The sequence below is a fragment of the Grampus griseus genome, assembly GCF_964374135.1.
Source record: "Grampus griseus genome assembly, chromosome: 5".
NCBI lineage: Eukaryota > Metazoa > Chordata > Mammalia > Artiodactyla > Delphinidae > Grampus > Grampus griseus.
The window spans coordinates 96,176,849-96,195,950 of record NC_138998.1 but is presented as its reverse complement, the minus strand read 5'-3'; the positions used below and the strand labels follow the sequence as shown (position 1 = coordinate 96,195,950).

At 42.4% G+C, this 19,102-nt stretch overlaps 1 protein-coding gene across 3 annotated transcripts in view; it reads left to right on the top strand.

Annotated features, from left to right (window-relative positions):
• The first annotated feature begins 650 nt into the window (after positions 1 to 650).
• Positions 651 to 19,102, top strand: part of NIT2 (nitrilase family member 2) — a 39,327-nt gene continuing 20,875 nt past the window's right edge. For 2 of the 3 annotated variants that reach the window (XR_014296817.1, XM_082655470.1), the window contains exons 1-7: positions 651 to 1,326; positions 8,814 to 8,932; positions 10,495 to 10,615; positions 12,243 to 12,331; positions 16,885 to 16,978; positions 17,495 to 17,569; positions 18,662 to 18,740. Coding sequence is in view for 2 of the 3 variants with exons in the window: in XM_082655470.1 (XP_082511596.1) it covers positions 1,116 to 1,326; positions 8,814 to 8,932; positions 10,495 to 10,615; positions 12,243 to 12,331; positions 16,885 to 16,978; positions 17,495 to 17,569; positions 18,662 to 18,740 (788 nt within the window). In the remaining variant the exon portion in view is untranslated. The other variant, XM_082655471.1, reaches the window with a different exon arrangement.

Sequence of the window (19,102 nt, the reverse complement as noted above, 5' to 3'; positions counted from 1 at the left end):
GTCCAACCGCCTACTGGGCATCTCTACCTGGATGTTCCAATAACATGTCCAGCCATGTTTGGAACCATTGTTGGATACAACTTTATGCCAATAAACTTCCAAGTCTAAATGAAGGGTGACTTTTTTTTTTTTTTTTTTTTTACAGATTGTAAGAGGCTAATATTGAATAAGGAACCTCAAAAGGCTATAAGTATAGCAGAATTTAAAACGTTATTAAAGATCTTTCTGCTGCCAAGCCAGGTCCAGATAGTCTGTTAAAGCTTCAAAAACCCCATAATTGCTATGCATTTCCCCTTGAGTTTACTATGAAAGTGTTAAAATTTAAACTTTTAAAAAGTCTTAAAATAGTACCATGAACAGCTATATATCCTCCTCCTAGATTTAATAATTAACATTTTGCCATATTTGGTTTATCTCTATATAAGCACATTTTCAAGTCAGACATTCTGACACTTCACCCCTAAATACTTCAGCATGCATCTCCTCAGAGTGAAGACAATGTCTGGCATAATCACAGTTATCACACAAAATTCATTAAAGCATCAAATATCCAGTTCATATTTAAATGTCCCTAATTGTCCCCAGAATGTTTTTTATATAAAGTGTCCTTTTAAAAACTAAGATACATTTCAATATAGTTTATTCCAGAGTATTAAGAATAGCAAACTTTATTCGTCTTATGATCTTTGATCCCCAAGCCTGACAAAAGCACAAACACACAAAAATCAGAAAGCAATCCTGACTAATAAGTGCAAGTATCCTGAAACATTATTAGCAGATTTCAGCATATTAGAGGACTGAATTGTTGTTGAGGATATTCTGTCTGAACCCAGTTTCTCTTTTCCCCTCCCCAGTCACGTAGCAGCCTTGTAGTCCAATCCCACTGTTGTCTTGAGTGCCTAAATTAACCTAGATAATTCTATCCTCGTCACGGCGACTTGTTCAAATAGCCCAAGGCAATCAGCCTCTGGTATTTCCCCTGGCCACAGAGGTGATGCAACTGGCAAGAGGCTCAGTTCTTTCGCTGAGAATCGAAGAGGCCGGTTGTTAAACATTGACTAGTGCACCACCCGGATTTTGGTCGTCCCTTGCCTTTCGAGGATCTGACTACAAGGATGTTACATAAACAGCGGGCGATTAATAGGTGTTTGAGGCTTGCTGGAAAGAAAACACCGTCTCCGCGGAGACAGCAGGCCAGGAGACGAGGCGGGGCGGGGGCGGATCCTCGGACGCTGCGGCACCGCCCCTCGCGGCGCCGGCGCGGTGACCCACAGACCTCCGTTCAGGCTCCGGTGCCAGTGGTGCTTCCTGGCAGAGCCATGGCTAGTAAGTAGCGCCGCGGCCCGAGCTCGGGCTGGAGGGAGGCTTCGGGCGCGGCGCCGGCGGACGGTCTCGCCGGCTCAGCCCCTCGCCTCCGCGTCGTGTCCCCGCCGCGCCCATGGCCTTCCTTACTCCAGTGGCCGCAGGGCTGGGGGCCCGAGCGGCGAGGCCGGTGGGCGCGGGCAGGGCGGTGAGGGGAGGCCGCGGAGCACGGCGCGGTGCACGTCGGGGATTCCGGGCTTCCGGGAGGGCCGGAGGGGCCGCGGGAGCGTTGGGCCTGCGTGCCGGAAGGGCCCGCGCCTTACGTCCCACTGGGCTTGTATGAAACGGAAGGCAGAGATTCCAGGTGCGTTCCGGTCGCCCCTACTCCAGATTCACCTGCGCGGGAAAGGGCGGGGGCAGGTGCTCATTTAAAATGCCACTTCCGCACCCTCCCTGTGATTCTTGCCTGTTTCTCACCGCTGCCCCCGCTCAGCGACCCGAAGACTGTGCACTTTCAGTAATTATGATACTTCTTCAAATGTGAAACTTTGTCCCGTGGGATTCTTGGAGACTGTTGCTAGGTTTTAGATTGAGTTTTTTTTTACATCTTTATTGGAGTATAATTGCTTTACAATGGTGTGTTTGTTTCTGCTTTATAACGAAGTGAATCAGTTATACATATACATATGTTCCCATATCTCCTTCCTCTAGCGTCTCCCTCCCTCCCACCCTCCCTATCCCACCCCTCCAGGCTGTCACAAAGCACCGAGCTGATCTCCCTGTGCTATGTGGCTGCTTCCCACTAGCTATCTACCTTACGTTTGGTAGTGTATATATGTCCATGCCTCTCTCTCGCTTTGTCACAGTTTACCCTTCCCCCTCCCCGTATCCTCAAGTCCATTCTCTAGTAGGTCTGTGACTTTATTCCTGTCTTACCCTTAGGTTCTTTATGACATTTTTTTCCTTAAATTTCATATATATGTGTTAGCATACAGTATTTGTCTTTCTCTTTCTGACTTCACTCTGTATGACAGACTCTATCCACCTCATTACAAATAGCTCAATTTCGTTTCTTTTTATGGCTGAGTAATATTCCATTGTATATATGTGCCACATCTTCTTTATCCATTCATCCGATGATGGACACAGGTTGTTTCCATCTCCGGGCTATTGTAAATAGAACTGCAATGAACATTTTGGTACATGACTCTTTTTGAATTATGGTTTTCTCAGGGTATATGCCCAGTAGTGGGATTGCTGGGTCATATGGTAGTTCTATTTGTAGTTTTTTAAGGAACCTCCATACTGTTCTCCATAGTGGCTGTACCGATTCACGCTCCCACCAACAGTGCAAGAGTGTTCCCTTTTCTCCACACCCTCTCCAGCATTTATTGTTTCTAGATTTTTTTGATGATGGCCATTCTGACTGGTGTGAGATGATATCTCATTGTAGTTTTGATTTGCATTTCTCTAATGATTAATGATATTGAGCATTCTTTCATGTGTTTGTTGGCAGTCTGTATATCTTCTTTGGAGAAATGTCTATTTAGATCTTCTGCCCATTTTTGGATTGGGTTCTTTGTTTTTTTGTTATTGAGCTGCATGAGCTGCTTACAAATTTTGGAGATTAATCCTTTGTCAGTTGCTTCATTTGCAAATATTTTCTCCCATTCTGAGGGTTGTCTTTTGGTCTTGTTTATGGTTTCCTTTGCTGTGCAAAAGCTTTGAAGTTTCATTAGGTCCCATTTGTTTATTTTTGTTTTTTTATTTCCATTTCTCTAGGAGGTGGGTCAAAAAGAATCTTGCTGTGATTTATGTCATAGAGTGTCCTGCCTATTTTTTCCTCTAAGAGGTTTTTTTTTTTTTTTTTTTTCCCTGTATTCTCAATTTGCTTTATTATTTATGACCTCCAGATCTCTGGTGAGGAGGACAGGACCTGTCCTGGGCTCCATTTTTTTACCAGCTGGTTTAGTCTTAAGTTCATGGCAGCCTGCCCAAGCTATGGCAGTTGAGCAAGCTTTAGATAGTAAAAGTCACATCTGATGTCCTTTGCTGCAGACCATTGGCATAAACTTATTTATTCAGAATTGTGTCCATGGCAGGCATGTTCCGTCCATGTTTGGCTGAAAGAGCAGGCAATATTGTCACATGCTCAGGGAAGCTTTCCTCATCTACCCCTTAAAGATTAGGTCAGGCCCCTGGTAAATGCATTTGTTGTATGAGTTTTTTTTTTTAATAAATTTATTTATTTTTGGCTGCACTGGGTCTTTATTGCTGCGCGCTGGCTTCTCATCGCGGTGGCTTCTGTTGTTGTGGAGCAGGGCTTCAGTAGTTGTGGCTCACGGGCTCAGTAGTTGTGGCTCACGGGCTTAGCTGCTCCATAGCATGTGGGATCTTCCCAGGCCAGGGCTCAAACCCATGTCCCCTGCATTGGCAGGCGATTTCTTAACCACTGTACCACCAGCGAAGTCCCATGAGTTTTGTTTTGTTTTGTTTTAATGAGTTTTTATGTAAATGAATTTTCCGGTTTTCTGCAACTTAGCTCTTGGATTCATTCTGGTTTTGACATATGTCTACTTAAATCCAGTTCATTCCTTTTATCTACTGCATAGTGCTTCATGATATGACCATTTTATGTTTTCTTTTTTTACATCTTTATTGGAGTATAATTGCTTTACAATGGTGTGTTTGTTTCTGCTTATAACAAAGTGAGTCGGTTATACATATATATATGTTCCCATATCTCTTCCCTCTTGCGTCCCCCTCCCTCCCACCCTCCCTATCCCACCCCTCCAGGCTGTCACAAAGCACTGAGCTGATCTCCCTGTGCTATGTGGCTGCTTCCCACTAGCTATCTACCTTACGTTTGGTAGTGTATATATGTCCATGCCTCTCTCTCGCTTTGTCACAGTTTACCCTTCCCCCTCCCCGTATCCTCAAGTCCATTCTCTAGTAGGTCTGTGACTTTATTCCTGTCTTACCCTTAGGTTCTTTATGACATTTTTTTTTCTTAAATTTCATATATATGTGTTAGCATACAGTATTTGTCTTTCTCTTTCTGACTTCACTCTGTATGACAGACTCTAGGTCTATCCACCTCATTACAAATAGCTCAATTTCATTTCTTTTTATGGCTGAGTAATATTCCATTGTATATATGTGCCACATCTTCTTTATCCATTCATCCGATGATGGACACAGGTTGTTTCCATCTCCGGGCTATTGTAAATAGAACTGCAATGAACATTTTGGTACATGACTCTTTTTGAATTATGGTTTTCTCAGGGTATATGCCTAGTAGAGGGATTGCTGGGTCATATGGTAGTTCTATTTGTAGTTTTTTAAGGAACCTCCATACTGTTCTCCATAGTGGCTGTACCAATTCACATTCCCACCAGCAGTGCAAGAGTGTTCCCTTTTCTCCACACCCTCTCCAGCATTTATTGTTTCTAGATTTTTTGATGATGGCCATTCTGACTGGTGTGAGATGGTATCTCATTGTAGTTTTGATTTACATTTCTCTAATGATTAATGATGCTGAGCATTCTTTCATGTGTTTGTTGGCAGTCTGTATATCTTCTTTGGAGAAATGTCTGTTTAGGTCTTCTGCCCATTTTTGGATTGGGTTCTTTGTTTTTTTGTTATTGAGCTGCATGAGCTGCTTACAAATTTTGGAGATTAATCCTTTGTCAGTTGCTTCATTTGCAAATATTTTCTCCCATTCTGAGGGTTGTCTTTTGGTCTTGTTTATGGTTTCCTTTGCTGTGCAAAACTTTGAAGTTTCATTAGGTCCCATTTGTTTATTTTTGTTTTTATTTCCGTTTCTCTAGGAGGTGGGTCAAAAAGGATCTTGCTGTGATTTATGTCATAAAGTGTTCTGCCTATGTTTTCCTCTAAGAGTTTCATAGTTTCTGGCCTTACATTTAAGTCTTTAATCCATTTTGAGCTTATTTTTGTGTATGGTGTTAGGGAGTGATCTAATCTCATACTTTTACATGTACCTGTCCAGTTTTCCCAGCACCACTTATTGAAGAGGCTGTCCTTTCTCCACTGTACATTCCTGCCTCCTTTATCAAAGATAAGGTGACCATATGTGCGTGGGTTTATCTCTGGGCTTTCTATCCTGTTCCATTGATTTATCTTTCTGTTTTTGTGCCAGTACCATACTGTCTTGATTACTGTAGCTTTGTAGTATAGTCTGAAGTCAGGGAGCCTGATTCTTCCAGCTCCGTTTTTCGTTCTCAAGATTGCTTTGGCTATTTGGGGTCTTTTGTGTTTCCATACAAATTGTGAAATTTTTTGTTCTAGTTCTGTGAAAAATTCCAGTGGTAGTTTGATTTAGTTTTGAACGTGAGTTTTGCAAAGGCACCAACCCTGATTATTTGTAATTTGAGTCCTGTCAGGTGAAAATGAAGCACCTGTTTTCTTTGATTTGTGCTTTTGTGGTAAGAGGACTGATTAATTTGCTCCACAGTGAACCCCCCTCACACCCACTGCAGAATGCCCACTTCTCTTGGGGGGAAAAAAAAAAAAAACTGGGCAAGTTTTTTCTGCACCTGGACCTTGAGCTTTCAGGTTAGGTATTACATGTTACTTACACATCCCCATTCTGGATCAGCCCCAGCGATGAGTTTCTAGCTGTGTTTGTTCCCAGATCTTTGCCTGATTCTTTTACATGAGGCAGTGGAGTGCTCTAGGCTCAAAGTCTGGAGACCGGGATTATTACAGCCTTAGCTCAGCCCATGTCAACAAGTCATTTGATCTCTCTGGACCTCAGTTTCCTGTCCTTTAAAATGGACATTTTTAAGAAATAAATGTTATTTTGAAACCCTTAAAAAAAAAGAAATAAAATGGACATAAACTGTTCCTATCAAGGGCTAGTGAGGCTCCCTCAAGATGGTAAGTTTTGTGGAAGTGCTCTCTGTTTTTCATTTCAACCTCCTGGAGCGCAGTGCAAGTTGGTGGCTGAATGAACCCTCAGGATCAGGGTATAGAAGTCCTTTTAGGAACTTGCCTGGTGGCGCAGTGGTTAAGAATCCACCTGCCATTGCAGGGGACACAGATTCGATCCCTGGTCCAGGAAGATCCCACATGCCGCGGATCAGCTAAGCCCGTGCACCACAACTACTAAAGCCCCCTCACCTAGAGCCCGTGCTCCGCAACGAGAGAAGACCCCGCTCGCTGCAACTAGAGAAAACCTGTGCACAGCAAAGAAGACCCAATGCAGTCAAAAAAGAAAAAAAAAAAAAAGTCCTTTTACACACCTCCCTCTGAGTGTGACTGTCTCTTTCAGAAGAGGCTGATGGACTTGAGAGCTGTGGTTCTTGGTGGGGTTGAGGGTGGTGTTGATCTGACTCCCTTGAGGAATGTTTTCAAGTTACATGACCTCAGCCCCACCCACCCAAAAACAAACAAGGTGCTCATTCTGTCTACAGTCCGGATTTTGGCTTGCTTCTGGCTGTGCCACTCACTTTGTTGACTGTCTTCGTGCAGCTTTTCCTCTGCAAGCTTCTTGTTTCCTCATCTACGAGATACTGTTAATGATACCTCACAGATGCTTCCATGTGTAAAGGATCTGCCTGTTCCTTCTGCTGTTTCCATGTTGGTCCCTTCAGTTAAGATATTTTATCCTTTGTTCCCCTTGGTAAGTCCTTAATTTTTAGAATACAATGAATATTAGTACAGCCAGGGACCTGACAATGAAAAGTAGTTTCATTTTACTGCTGAGGAGATGAAGTGACTAGTGTCTCGTCCTCAGCCTCAGGGAACTCCCCAGTGGTAGAATTGTCCGGCTTCAGCCCCCCTGTGGAGCGGGTGCTTTGCAGCATGTCGGGCAGTCCCAAGCCTGGTGCAGGACAGCTGCCTTTCTGGGTGTGATGGGCGAGAAAGGAAGCCATCAACAGAACCATGGTGGACTTCATCTTACCCTCCTTCAGAAGCAGAGACAAACCCAGCTTCTAAGTTACAGTGGAGACCTTTAGTTGGTCTGTGATGTTTTAGTGACAGCTCAGGCTGTTTGCCCCAAAGTAATTATCCCAGCTTTTGTTTCCTGTTTGGTTTTCATCCAGTCTTTGAAACTATTTGACAAACTGCATTCCGGGTTAAATTTAGTTCCTCTCAGTATATTTAGGAGAAGCCAAGGAATGGAACATCTGAGTTTTCCTACTTTTGGGGTTAACCCTGAGCCAAACAGGCCTTCATCAAAGGCTAGGGTCTGTCAGTGTTGCCTCTCTGGGGATGTTTTTACAGCTACAGGAGAGACCCAGAGAGAGAAATCACGAATGGTGGGATTTCAGACTCCACAGCAGAGGCCAGGTAGGGAAGCGAGGCCAGGCCATTACTGATAATTCCTGAAGTTTTGCAAAACTTTGTGGGTTACAAAATGGTTTGGAACCTTTAATGTAGCCTTTCATCAGACCATAAGCAAAAACTGTCAGTCAGGGTCCAGGCAGGACTCGGAAACCACACCAGTCACTTGAACAGGAAAAGAATTCATATAAAGGACTATTAACCAGTAAAAGGTGATTACTGTAAGAGCTAAAAGAGAACTCTATAGGAAAAGCAAATGTAGGGTGTGGCTACTACCTCAAGGAAGGAGTAAGCCTGGAGGAGCCGCTAACCTGCTTGCCCCAAGGCTGACAGCAGGTCTGGTTGGCAGAGCTGGCCACATAACTTGTGGGACTGAGTCTCCAGTGAAAATGTGGAGCCGCTTGTTCAGATAGCAGGAAAAAACGCTGTTCGGGTTTTCCTTCCACAGTGTTTCCCTCAACCTCTCATGGTATTTTTCATTTGCTACTTAATGTTGTGCTCCTTTGGGCACGGGAATACTCATGGGGTGAGTGCAGACCTGCCCAGGGGCCCTGCCCTGTGACTAGGCACACGTGCAGCCCACTGGTTGCCAGGCTCCCCCTCTACCTGCAGCTGGACCAGTGCACTGTGTCCCAGCTGGTGACGGGGACTTCGAGACAGGCATGTCCACTTCCCATGGGCCTGCTGCCCCAACTCACGGTGGAGCAGACTTCCAAAGGGATTTCACCTGCTACGCTGGGAGGTGCTCAGCGTCTGGACTGGGGATAGACTGGAGGCCGGAGTTCACATAATAAGGGATAGTCGCGTACTCAGACCTAGTCTTCTTTCTTCAAGCCACATTCTCACTTGTAAGGCAGAAGCTGGCCCTGCCTGCTTCACTTCAGATTCTTGTGCCTGGAATGAGCTTTGCCCACGGATGTGCTCTGTCTCAGGGTTGCTCAACCTCAGCGTTATTGACATTTAGGACTGGATAATTCTTTCTTGTCAGGGACTGTCCTGTGCATTATGGCATGTTTGGCAGTGTCCCTGACCTCTGCCCACTAGATGCCAGTAGTACTGCATTAGCTGTGACCATCAACAATGTCTCCAGACATTGCCAGATGCCTTGGGGGGCAAAATTAACCTTCCATTGAGAAATGCTGCTCTATGTGATTCAGCAGTCAGATCTTCTGACAGCTGTTTTGTTTTATCTTCATCCTCAGCTTTCCGCTTGGCCCTCATCCAGCTTCAAGTTTCTTCCGTCAAATCAGATAACCTCACTCGAGCCTGTGGCCTTATCTGGGAGGCAGCAAAGCAAGGAGCCAAAATAGTTTCTCTGCCAGTAAGTATGGAGGCAGCCACCCCTTTCTGGGAACTGTTGTCCCAGCAGAATAATGTCCGCTAGCTCTGGTTGTCCTTCTGTGTCCTGGGGTCCAGCAAGGTCCTGTGGGGCCCCAGGATTGTTCCATGCTTGTCTGGAAGATGACCCTAGCAAGAGTCTTTGTGATAAGATGTGCCTGCATGCTTACAGGTTTTTAATTTAGGTCACCTACTCTGTTCAGAAGCCTAGTAGGCTGAGGGACTTAACCTAAAGCTAAAATACTCAGTGCCTCAGATATTTACCTTCTTTCCTTGTGTACTTTAGTCTTTACAGGACCAGGACATATTGATTTTAGCGCTAAGCTTCCAGCATTTAAAAAAATTGTTGAAAGTTGTTGAAAACTGAAAATTGTTAGAGACATTTAGGAAGTCTGTGGTATCTTCCAAAGTGTGGTAAGCCAGTAGGACTCTGCATCTGTCTCCTACGTCATCTCTTTTAGAACAGAATCAGCTGAAGATTGCGCCACATTTGTTTGTCAGCAAATACAGGGTCAGCCCCAGAGAAGGTCCTGCACGTGTCAGGACATGCATCTACTGGCAGAGGCCTGCTGGGGTCAGTGGGAGAACTATTCCCGACCACCCAGTACCCCACTATGGGGAGGAGGCAGCCGTTTGCAAACCCTGGAGAATTTTCAGGGCTACCTTATATTTTATTTTAGGCTCCAGGCCATTACAACGTGGCCAGTGAGTAGGAATCTTCAACAAGGGAGCTCGAGATCTTAATTTTGCACCATGGGACTCACCTGTACTTGCATCTGATAACGGGTTCTTGTTGGTTTAAGTTGCTAGGGGTAAAAGAGTCTAAAGGCCAGGAGTGAAAGCACTTGAATTCCCCTCTACCTAACACGTGTTTTGTACAAGTTGGTGATCCTCGGCCTTGAGTTTCCTAGCGCAGTGCCTGGTGCACAGGCAATCTCAGTAAATGCGAAATGAATGAACTAGAGTCGAAATCTAGTAGTTTTGCTTTTCTTTTATCACAGAGCTGTTGAGACATATTCAGGGGAGTGAGAGATTTTGCAGGATCAGAATGATAGTGCTGGAAGGGAGCTTAGAAATAGATCATTTTGTACATGAGGAAACACCCTAACCTCTGTGGCTTTCAAAGCTTCTGTATTTTTAAAAAACACAGGGTTTATTACTTTACATAGTTAATGATATAGTACTGAGACTATGGAGTCATCCTAATGCCCAAAGTCCTATGCGTAAGCCCAGTGGTAGTGGGGCCTGGGTGCCCAAGGCTGGGAAGGCGTAGTTCTCCTGCGGACTCAGGGAGAGGCAAGTGCGGTCTTTTGCCAAGGTGACCAGGATCTGGGATAGCACACTGACTTGTCTCCTCCAGCCCCACCTGAGTCAGGGGCTGAGTCCTGTCTGTGTCCACAGGCTCTTTAGCCCTGAGGTGTCCATGTTTTTCTTATCAGCTGTGTTTTACCCCTTTGAGAGCTATGTCTTTTTACAGCAGAACTTTAAAGTGAGTTGGGTGTTTTGGTGTTTTTTCCCCCTTTTTCTCTTCCAACATTATTCTAGGAATGCTTTAATTCTCCATATGGTACGAAATATTTTCCTGAATATGCAGAGAAAATTCCTGGTGACTCCACACAGAAGCTTTCTGAAGTAGCAAAGAAGTGCAGCATATATGTCATTGGAGGTAACTTCCTACCCTCAAGGTATAATGGCCTAAACATTAAAAACATCTGAGTAACTTTTGTTGTTACATTTAAATCATGGAATACAAATTAGCTATCAAAAAGAATGAGGTAGGGTCTTCCCTGGTGGCGCAGTGGTTGAGGGTCCGCCTGCCAATGCAGGGGACACGGGTTCGTGCCCCTGTCCGGGAAGATCCCACATGCCACGGAGCGGCTAGGCCCGTGAGCCATGGCTGCTGAGCCTGCGCGTCCGGAGCCTGTGCTCCGTAACGGGAGAGGCCACAACAGTGAGAGGCCCGCGTACCGCAAAAAAAAAAAAGAATGAGGTAGATCTGTATTTAGGAATGCAGAAGGATCTTTGAGACACACTGTTCAGTGGAAAAAGAGCAAGTTTAATATGAAATGAACAGGTACTTCCATACAGATGAATGCCCCACACAAAAGAAGGTTGTATATTTTTATATGTATTTATGTATGTAAGACATAGTAAATACTGTAGAAGGACACACACCAAACTGATGATAATTTTCTCTGGAGAAGGAGTTGGAAGTACAGGGGCAGGTGGAAAGAGAAACCATATCTGAATGTCTTTCATTAATATAGTGTTAAGATTATTTTTTTTCCCATAAAGAGGCCGCATACATCAAAGGTAGCTTAGAGTATTAGGCTTAGTGAATTAAGTCAGACAGAGAAAGACAAATACTGAATGCTATCATTTACATGTGGAATCTAAAAAAAGAAAACAAAGGAATGTATATAACAAAATGGAAACAGACTCACAGAGAGAACAAACTAATGGTTACCAGTGGGGAGAGGGAAGGAGGGAGGGGGAATATAAGGATGGAGGATTATGAGATATAAACTACTATGTATAAAATAAATAAGCAACAAGGTTATATTGTGCAGCACGGATAAATAGAGCCATTATTTTGTAATAACTTTAAATGGAGTAAAATCTAAAAAAATACATTGAATCACAATGTTGTATACCTGAAACTAGTATAATATTGTAAATCAAGTATACTTCAATTTTTAAAAAGTAGCTTTATTTATGTGGTTTTGTTTAAATAAAGTGTTCTGTTTGTTTAAATAAAAATACAATAAAACTGTTTAATATAGCAAACAAAATTATTTCTCTATTATCATATAGTAAGAATTAGAAATGAATAAGAGGAGGAGAAAAGAAGGCAAAGCAAGAAGAGATAGAATTGCAGGAACCATATTCAGTGATGGAAAGACTGGCTTACATTCCCACCTCAAGACCTTTTTGGATACAGTTATGTTGCAGGACCTGGTGAATTTAAGTTGAGCAACAGTGAATTCCCCGTGTTGCACCAATGCTTCAGATGAAGTGTTGCTCAAGATCAAAGCTGAATTCAGAAACAGTTTGGTTATTTTTGAAACCTTTCTTTGGCATCTAACCTAATTATATTTCACCTACACTCTGAAGTTGGTCTCTGAAAAATCATATTCAAGAAGAAAAAAACATGATTAACCCTTAGAAGATAGTAAACTTTATTGTGGACCCAAGAAGACAGTGAACTTTATCAAGCCTTTGTCCTGTTATCATAAAAGAATGCTTTATTCAGAGTGTTTTCTATGTCTGTGTGTTTCTCCTCTCAATGAAAGGTTCCATTCCTGAAGAGGATGCTGGGAAATTATATAATACCTGTGCCGTGTTTGGGCCCGATGGAACTTTACTGGTAAAGCACAGAAAGGTAAGTAGAGAATGTGGCAAGTCTCATTGCCTCCTGATAATTTGCTTTGAAGTTCCCAGTAACTCTCATCATATGGTACACACATCAGGCATTTCATTAGTTGGCACAGGTGGCTATTCTTGGCTGTTGGCATTTTGATATAAATTGTAGGCTCAGCCTATCGATTTCAGCCAAGGAAAAACCTACAGGAATTTTGATTAGGATGGTATTGAACATACAGTGATCCAACTTTGGGGAGAGCTGACATCTTTGCAGTAGAAGTGCATGCATATACATTTAGGATTGTTAAGTCTTCTTGGTAAGTTGATTCTTTTATCATTATATGTCTTTTTTTTTTCATTGTAGTACTCTTTGTCTTGAGGTTTAGCTCTGATATTACTATAGCCACTCTAGCCTTCTTATACTTACTGCTTGTATGGTACATCTTTTACTAATCTTTTATTTTCAGTCTATATGTCTCTTTATATTTAAAATGCTTCTCTTGCAGACAGCATGTAGTTGGGTCTTGCTTTTTTTTCATTCTGACAATCTTTGCCTTTTAACTGGAGTGATTACTCTATTTATATTTAATGTAATTATTGATATGGTTGGATTTTAAGCAGATAGACATTTAATTATTTTTTCCCTTTGTTCCTCTTTCCTGCATTCTTTTGGGTTGAGTAGTAGTTTGCTTTTTTTTCCCTAAGTTGTTGCCCTGTGACAATATACACACTTATATTGTCACAGTCTACTTAGTTAATAATATATTTCTTCATGTGAAATTTAAGAATCTTGCAATTGTATAGGTCATTTCTTTATGGTATGGTTTTCATACATATTGCATCTATATACATTATGAATCCCACAAAACACTAATTTTTAATTTAAGTAGTCATGTGTATTTTAAAGAAATTAAGAGAGAAATATTTTGTGTTTACCCAAATACTTACCATTTCTAGTGTTTTTCTTTTCTTCCTGAAGATCTTAGTTCTGTCTGGTATGTTTATCTTCAAACAAAAAGACCTCCTTTAGCATTTTTGTAGTGAGGCTCTGCTAGCTATGAATTATCTTAGTTTTTATTTATGAATATACCTTTACTTTGCCTTTATTCTTTTTTTTTTAAATACTTATTTATTTGGCTGCGTCGGGTCTTAGTTGCAGCATATGGGATCTTCATTGCGGCATCTTTCGTTGTGGCGCGCAGGCTCCTCTCTAGTTGTGGCGTGCAGGCTCTAGAGTGCACGGGGATTAGTTGCCCCACAGCATGTGGGATTTTATTTCCCCGACCGGAGGTCAAACCTGCGTCCCCTGCATTGGAAGGTGGATTCTTAACAACTGGACCACCAGGGAAGTCCCGCCTTTATTCTTAAAAAAGATTTTTGGTGGGGCTTCCCTGGTGGCGCAGTGGTTGAGAGTCCGCCTGCTGATGCAGGGGACGTGGGTTCGTGCCCCTGTCCGGGAAGATCCCACATGCCACAGAGCGGCTGGGCCCGTGAGCCATGGCCGCTGAGCCTGCGCGTCCGGAGCCTGCGCTCCCCAACGGGAGAGGCCACAACAGTGAGAGGCCCGCGTACCGCAAAAAAAAAAAAGATTTTTGGTGGAATAGAATTCTGGGTTGACAGTTTTCTTTTTTTCCTCAGAAGTTTGAAAGATGTTATTATTCAGTTATCTTCTAGCCTCTTTTTCTACCCCCGATATGAAGTTAGTGATAATTAGTATTGTTCTTCTGCATGCAATTCATGTTTTTCTCTACCTGCCTTCAAGGTCTTTTCATAATCTTTAGTTCTCACTATTTTGACTCTTATATTCCTAGATATGGTTTTCTTTGTATTTGTCCTGCTTTGTGTTTCTTGAATCTGTAAAATTTAAGTCTTTCACTGTATTTGGGAAACTTGGGGGCATTATTTTGTTAAATATTTTTCTGTCCCATTCTCTTCTTATGGGACTCCAGTTTTGATACTGTTCACCAAACCAGGTCACCAAGGCTCTGTTTTTTATTTTTGTTTTTCAATGATTTATCTCTGTCTTCTTCAGATTGGGCATTTTCCATTGACCCATCTTCAGATTCACTGAGTCTTTCTTCTGTAATCTCCACTCTCCTGTAAATCAATCCAGTGAAATTTTTAAAAAATTCAGATGTTGAATTTTTCAGTTCTAAAATTTTCATTTCATTCTTTTTCATAGCTTTTATTCCCTACTGTATTTTCTGTTCGTTTATGCATTAAGAGCTTATTTTTCTTTACTCTCTTGAGCTTAGTTTCAATAGCTGCTTTAAAGTCTTTGATAATTATCACATCTGGGTCTTACTGGGGTCTGCTCCATTGCTGCTTTTTCTTTAAGACTTTGGGTAATATCTTTGTGTATCTAGTAATTAGGATTGTATATTGGATTATATGTTGTTGAGATTCTAACTTCTATTACATTCCCCTGAAAAGTGTTTAATTTTTTATTTTAGCAAGTAGTTAATTTGGGCATACTCAAACACCAAACTCTTTTTCCTTTGTGAGGTGGGTAGCAACTTCAGCTGCTCTGTTCTACTGTAAAGTTGTTTAGCTTTAGCTGGGCTGCTTGGAGTTTGCCCCACACATCTTTAGTTCATTGGTTAGTCAGAGATTTGGACAGATTTTATATGTAAAATTTAGGGCTGTTCTTTGGCTTTCTCCTTTTCAGCAGCATTTCCCCCTCACTTTCCACCTGCCATGAAACTCTATTCTCTGGTTCCTCAGCTGGTATGATTGTGCGTAGTTGTCACCACCACTCCTAGCAACAGCTGGGGCCTTGCCTCCAACTAAAAGCTGTAAACAAATGGGAAACTCACACAGCACTAGTCCCTTCTTCCAAGTGTTGACTTCTCTTCTGTTTCTGCCTGATTTTGATTATTCTCAAGTGCTTTTAAGTAGTTGTGTTTTTTATTTTGTCCAGAGTTCATAGTTATCTGTGAGAAAGCTGGTCTGATAGGAGCCACTCTGCCATTAGTGGAAGAGGACCCAGCATTGAGCTATGTTTCTTTTTTTTTTAAGTTAAGTATATTTCTTTTTAATTAATTAATTAATTAATTTTTTGGCTGTGTTGGGTCTTCGTTGCCATGCAGTCTTTCTCTAGTTGCGGAGCGTGGGGTTTACTCTTTGTTGCGTTGTGCAGGCTTCTCATCGTAATGGCTCCTCTTGTTGCGGAGCACGGGCTCTAGGTGTGTGCGTTTCAGTAGTTGTGGCGATTGAACTTATATTGTCACAGTCTCAATATAAAGGGGTGCTCAGTAGTTGTGGTGCATGGGCTTAGTTGCTCTGCGGCATCTGGGATCTTCCTGGACCAGGGCTCAAACCTGTGTCCTCTGCATTGGCAGGTGGCTTCTTAACCACTGAGCCACCAGGGAAGTCCCAGCATTGGGCTATTAACCCAACTCTTTAAAGTGCTTGTTTTCAGAATTGAGTTTTCCAGGCCATGAATATGATATATATCTCTCTCCATTTACTTAGGCTTTCTTTAATTTCTCTCAAAGTTTTTTAATAGTTTTTTGGGTATAGTCTTGTATATCATTTACTAGATTTGTTCCTAATTGGTATTTCTTGATGCCCTTTCATTTTGTGTTTCTTGCTAGTGTACAGAAGTAGAACTAATTTTTAAAATATTGACCTTGTATATAGTACCCTTGCGTAAACTTATTCATTCTAATAATTCATCTGTATATTTCCTTTGACATTTCTTAGGTATACAAATATATCATCTGAGAATAATGGCTTTTAATTTTTTCTTTCTAATCTTTATCCTTTTTATTCCTTTCCTTTGCCTTGTTGCTTTGGTTAGGACCTCTGGTACAGTGTTGAATAGCAGGTGTACTTACCTTGTTCTTGATCTCAATAGGAGAAGGGTTTTAATGTTTCACCATTAAATATGATGTTTCCTTAGATTTTTTTTTTGCAGATATTCTTTATCAGATTAAGGAGGTTCCCTTCCTAGAAGAGTTTTTCTGTTCCGTTTTTTAAATAAGAATGGATGGAGAAGTTTACCAAATGCTCATTATGCACCTCTTAGGATGATCATATGACTTTTCCCCTTTATTTTGTTCATGTGGTAAATCACATTGATTGGTTTTTTAATGTTAAATCACATTGGCTTTCCTTGAATAAATCCAATTTGGAAGTGATGTGTTTCTTTTTAATATATTGCTGCATTGGGTTTGCAAATTTTACCTATTTGTGATTGCTCACCCACTCTCCACCTCTTCTGCCAATGTATCAGTTTGATTCTGATTCTGAGAAGTCTTCATTTAGCATTTATATTGAGTAAAAAAGCTGCACATTAATTTCTTTCCATAAGAAATCTAGATGTTGATTTGCACACCACTAAGGAAACAAGGGTCTAAGACCTACAGCATCATTTTTCCAGTTCCCTGTGTTAGAAATCATTTTGATATGATGTCAGTCAGCTTGTGGGGTGGGTTGTGGGCAGATTGGGGGTGCTGTTTGTACAGTTGATCTTAGAACACCCCCATTGCTGGCCATGGAAAGATGTTTGTTATTATTGTCATGAACCCTGCAGAAAAGAGGTAACCGAATCCATTATTTGTGATGCAGCTCCATCTGTTTGACATTGATGTTCCTGGGAAAATCACATTTCAAGAATCTAAAACGTTGAGTCCTGGTGATAGTTTCTCCACATTTGATACTCGTACGTACCAGATAAATTCACCTCTTTTAGCAGTCCCTGTAGAAAAGGATCAGGTAGTCCTATGTTTTTCACTTCTCTCCCTTCCCAACCTCTTTACAAAACCTGACTGAAAGGCCAGAAGTGAGAAGGGCAGAGAATGGTCAGAGATCTAGAAAGGGGGGGCTGGATGGAGAACTGAGGGTTTGACATGGTTTTGCTCTTCCATTTGGTCACAGCCTTTTATTAGTATGATAGCTTCCGGCCTGTACCCATTAGGCCACGATTGAACACCTCCCACTTATATAAGAAGCATTCAGTTAGAACGAGTTTTTTATCTCTGCTTTGTTGTTGTAAATGATGTCTTCACGAGGTGAGGTCCAGGCAGGAATAAGCTTATACATTTTCTCCATCCATGGGCCCTGCATGAATGTATTCCCGTCAGTGTTTTGTGATCATTAGATCTTGGAGGCTTTCCCCTGCTGCACCATGAGGGAGGAGCTTAACTTTTTGTTTGTATATTTTCTGTTTGGAAAACAGCTTACTGCAGAGTGGGCCTGGGCATCTGCTACGACATCCGCTTTGCAGAGCTGGCACAAATCTATGCACAGAGAGGTAAGGCAGCACTACAGTTATGTTGTGTGAATGCTTGGAGGTTTAATTTGGGCTGGTCTTTGTGGATAGAGGGAACCCTTGGTCAGAAAACCTGGAGGAGAGGTCTTAATTTCTCTACCTCCATATGAATTCTCAGACTTCTCCTGCATATGGACAGTATGGTTTTTGGGGGGTTGTAATTTAACACGCCACATAGCTGAGGGAGGAGCCATACTCCTAAACTAAACCTCTGCTCTACCCTTTGAGCCCTTCCTGCTACTGTGTTTGGAAAGAGTCACTCGGGGCCCAGTAGAAATGGTCTGCGTGCACATGGCTTTCACCACTTACTAGTCCTAGATGTTGGGTAGTTGAAATGTAGTCAGTGACATTTTGGTCCAGAGGAGCATGCTACCATCCTGGAGAAGCACCAAGTCAGATCAGAAGATTTGGGTTCTGGTTCCAACTCTTCCCCTTAATTGGCACAATACTTTGGGTAAATTACTTAATCTCTGGAAAAATATGCATCTCCACAGGAACAGTGTGAAGATTAAGGAGAGAGGACTTACAGAATTCCTCATATGGTACTCAACAAATATTAGCATACGTACTAGACTGCCAAAGATACTCTGATTCCAATTTATCTGTCGGTGAAAGTGAAGTGGGTGCAAACGGTTTGACTCCCTGCTCAGCAGAAGGTGGAGGCACAAGGGCTCTGGGTTGGCAGTCTCAGTTGAGTCTTAGCAATAAGTAGTAGAGCCCTACTCTGCCCCTCGTTTCAATTGACAAGCATCACAAAACATGGTCCTTGGCCATGGGAGCTGACCACATGATGCTGAGAGGAATTCGAATGACAGGTTCTCCACTTTTTTAAAGCAAAGTCACATGTTGTGGTTTTGGTTGTCAATACCACTTTTCTTGTGTGTATGTGTTTTGTGTGTGTGTGTCTAGAGGAATTTAGAGCCATACTTAATGCTGCTGACCCTGTCTGACTTGGCTGAATCTTTTTATGCTTGGGGAAGTTTGAGTTTGGTCCCTGCTGGGTAAGGAACAGAGGGAGGGGCTCGTGTGGTTGGTGTCTACCTGCATCTGCTCTTTGACCTTTCTCTCCCCAAGGCTGCCAGCTGTTGGTATATCCTGCAGCTTTTAATTTGACCACCGGACCAGCCCACTGGGAGTTGCTTCAGCGAGGCCGGTAAGAAAGCATCTCAAGCACACCTTCAGGAGTCTCAGTGTTTCTTTGTGGGAACATTTCCAGTTTGGTGGAAGCACCAACCTTCCCCGTAAGGAATGCTGCCTCTGACTCAGAATGCCCCGGCATCCAAATGCAGTTGAAAAAGGTGACTCTTTTCATCTTGCAGCCCAAAAGGAGGGCTTCTAGTGTAGGGCACCTTCTCCTCAGAAGCCACAGCACCAGTCTCATGGATTTTGGGGACTGTGAGTTTTGAATTTTGAAGAGCATTCACTGCATCAGGTGGGCAGCAATTTCATTCTTCTGTGTTCAGGCATGGATTGGTGTCTCTGATACAGTTGCCAGCAACTTTTACAGAGAATTGG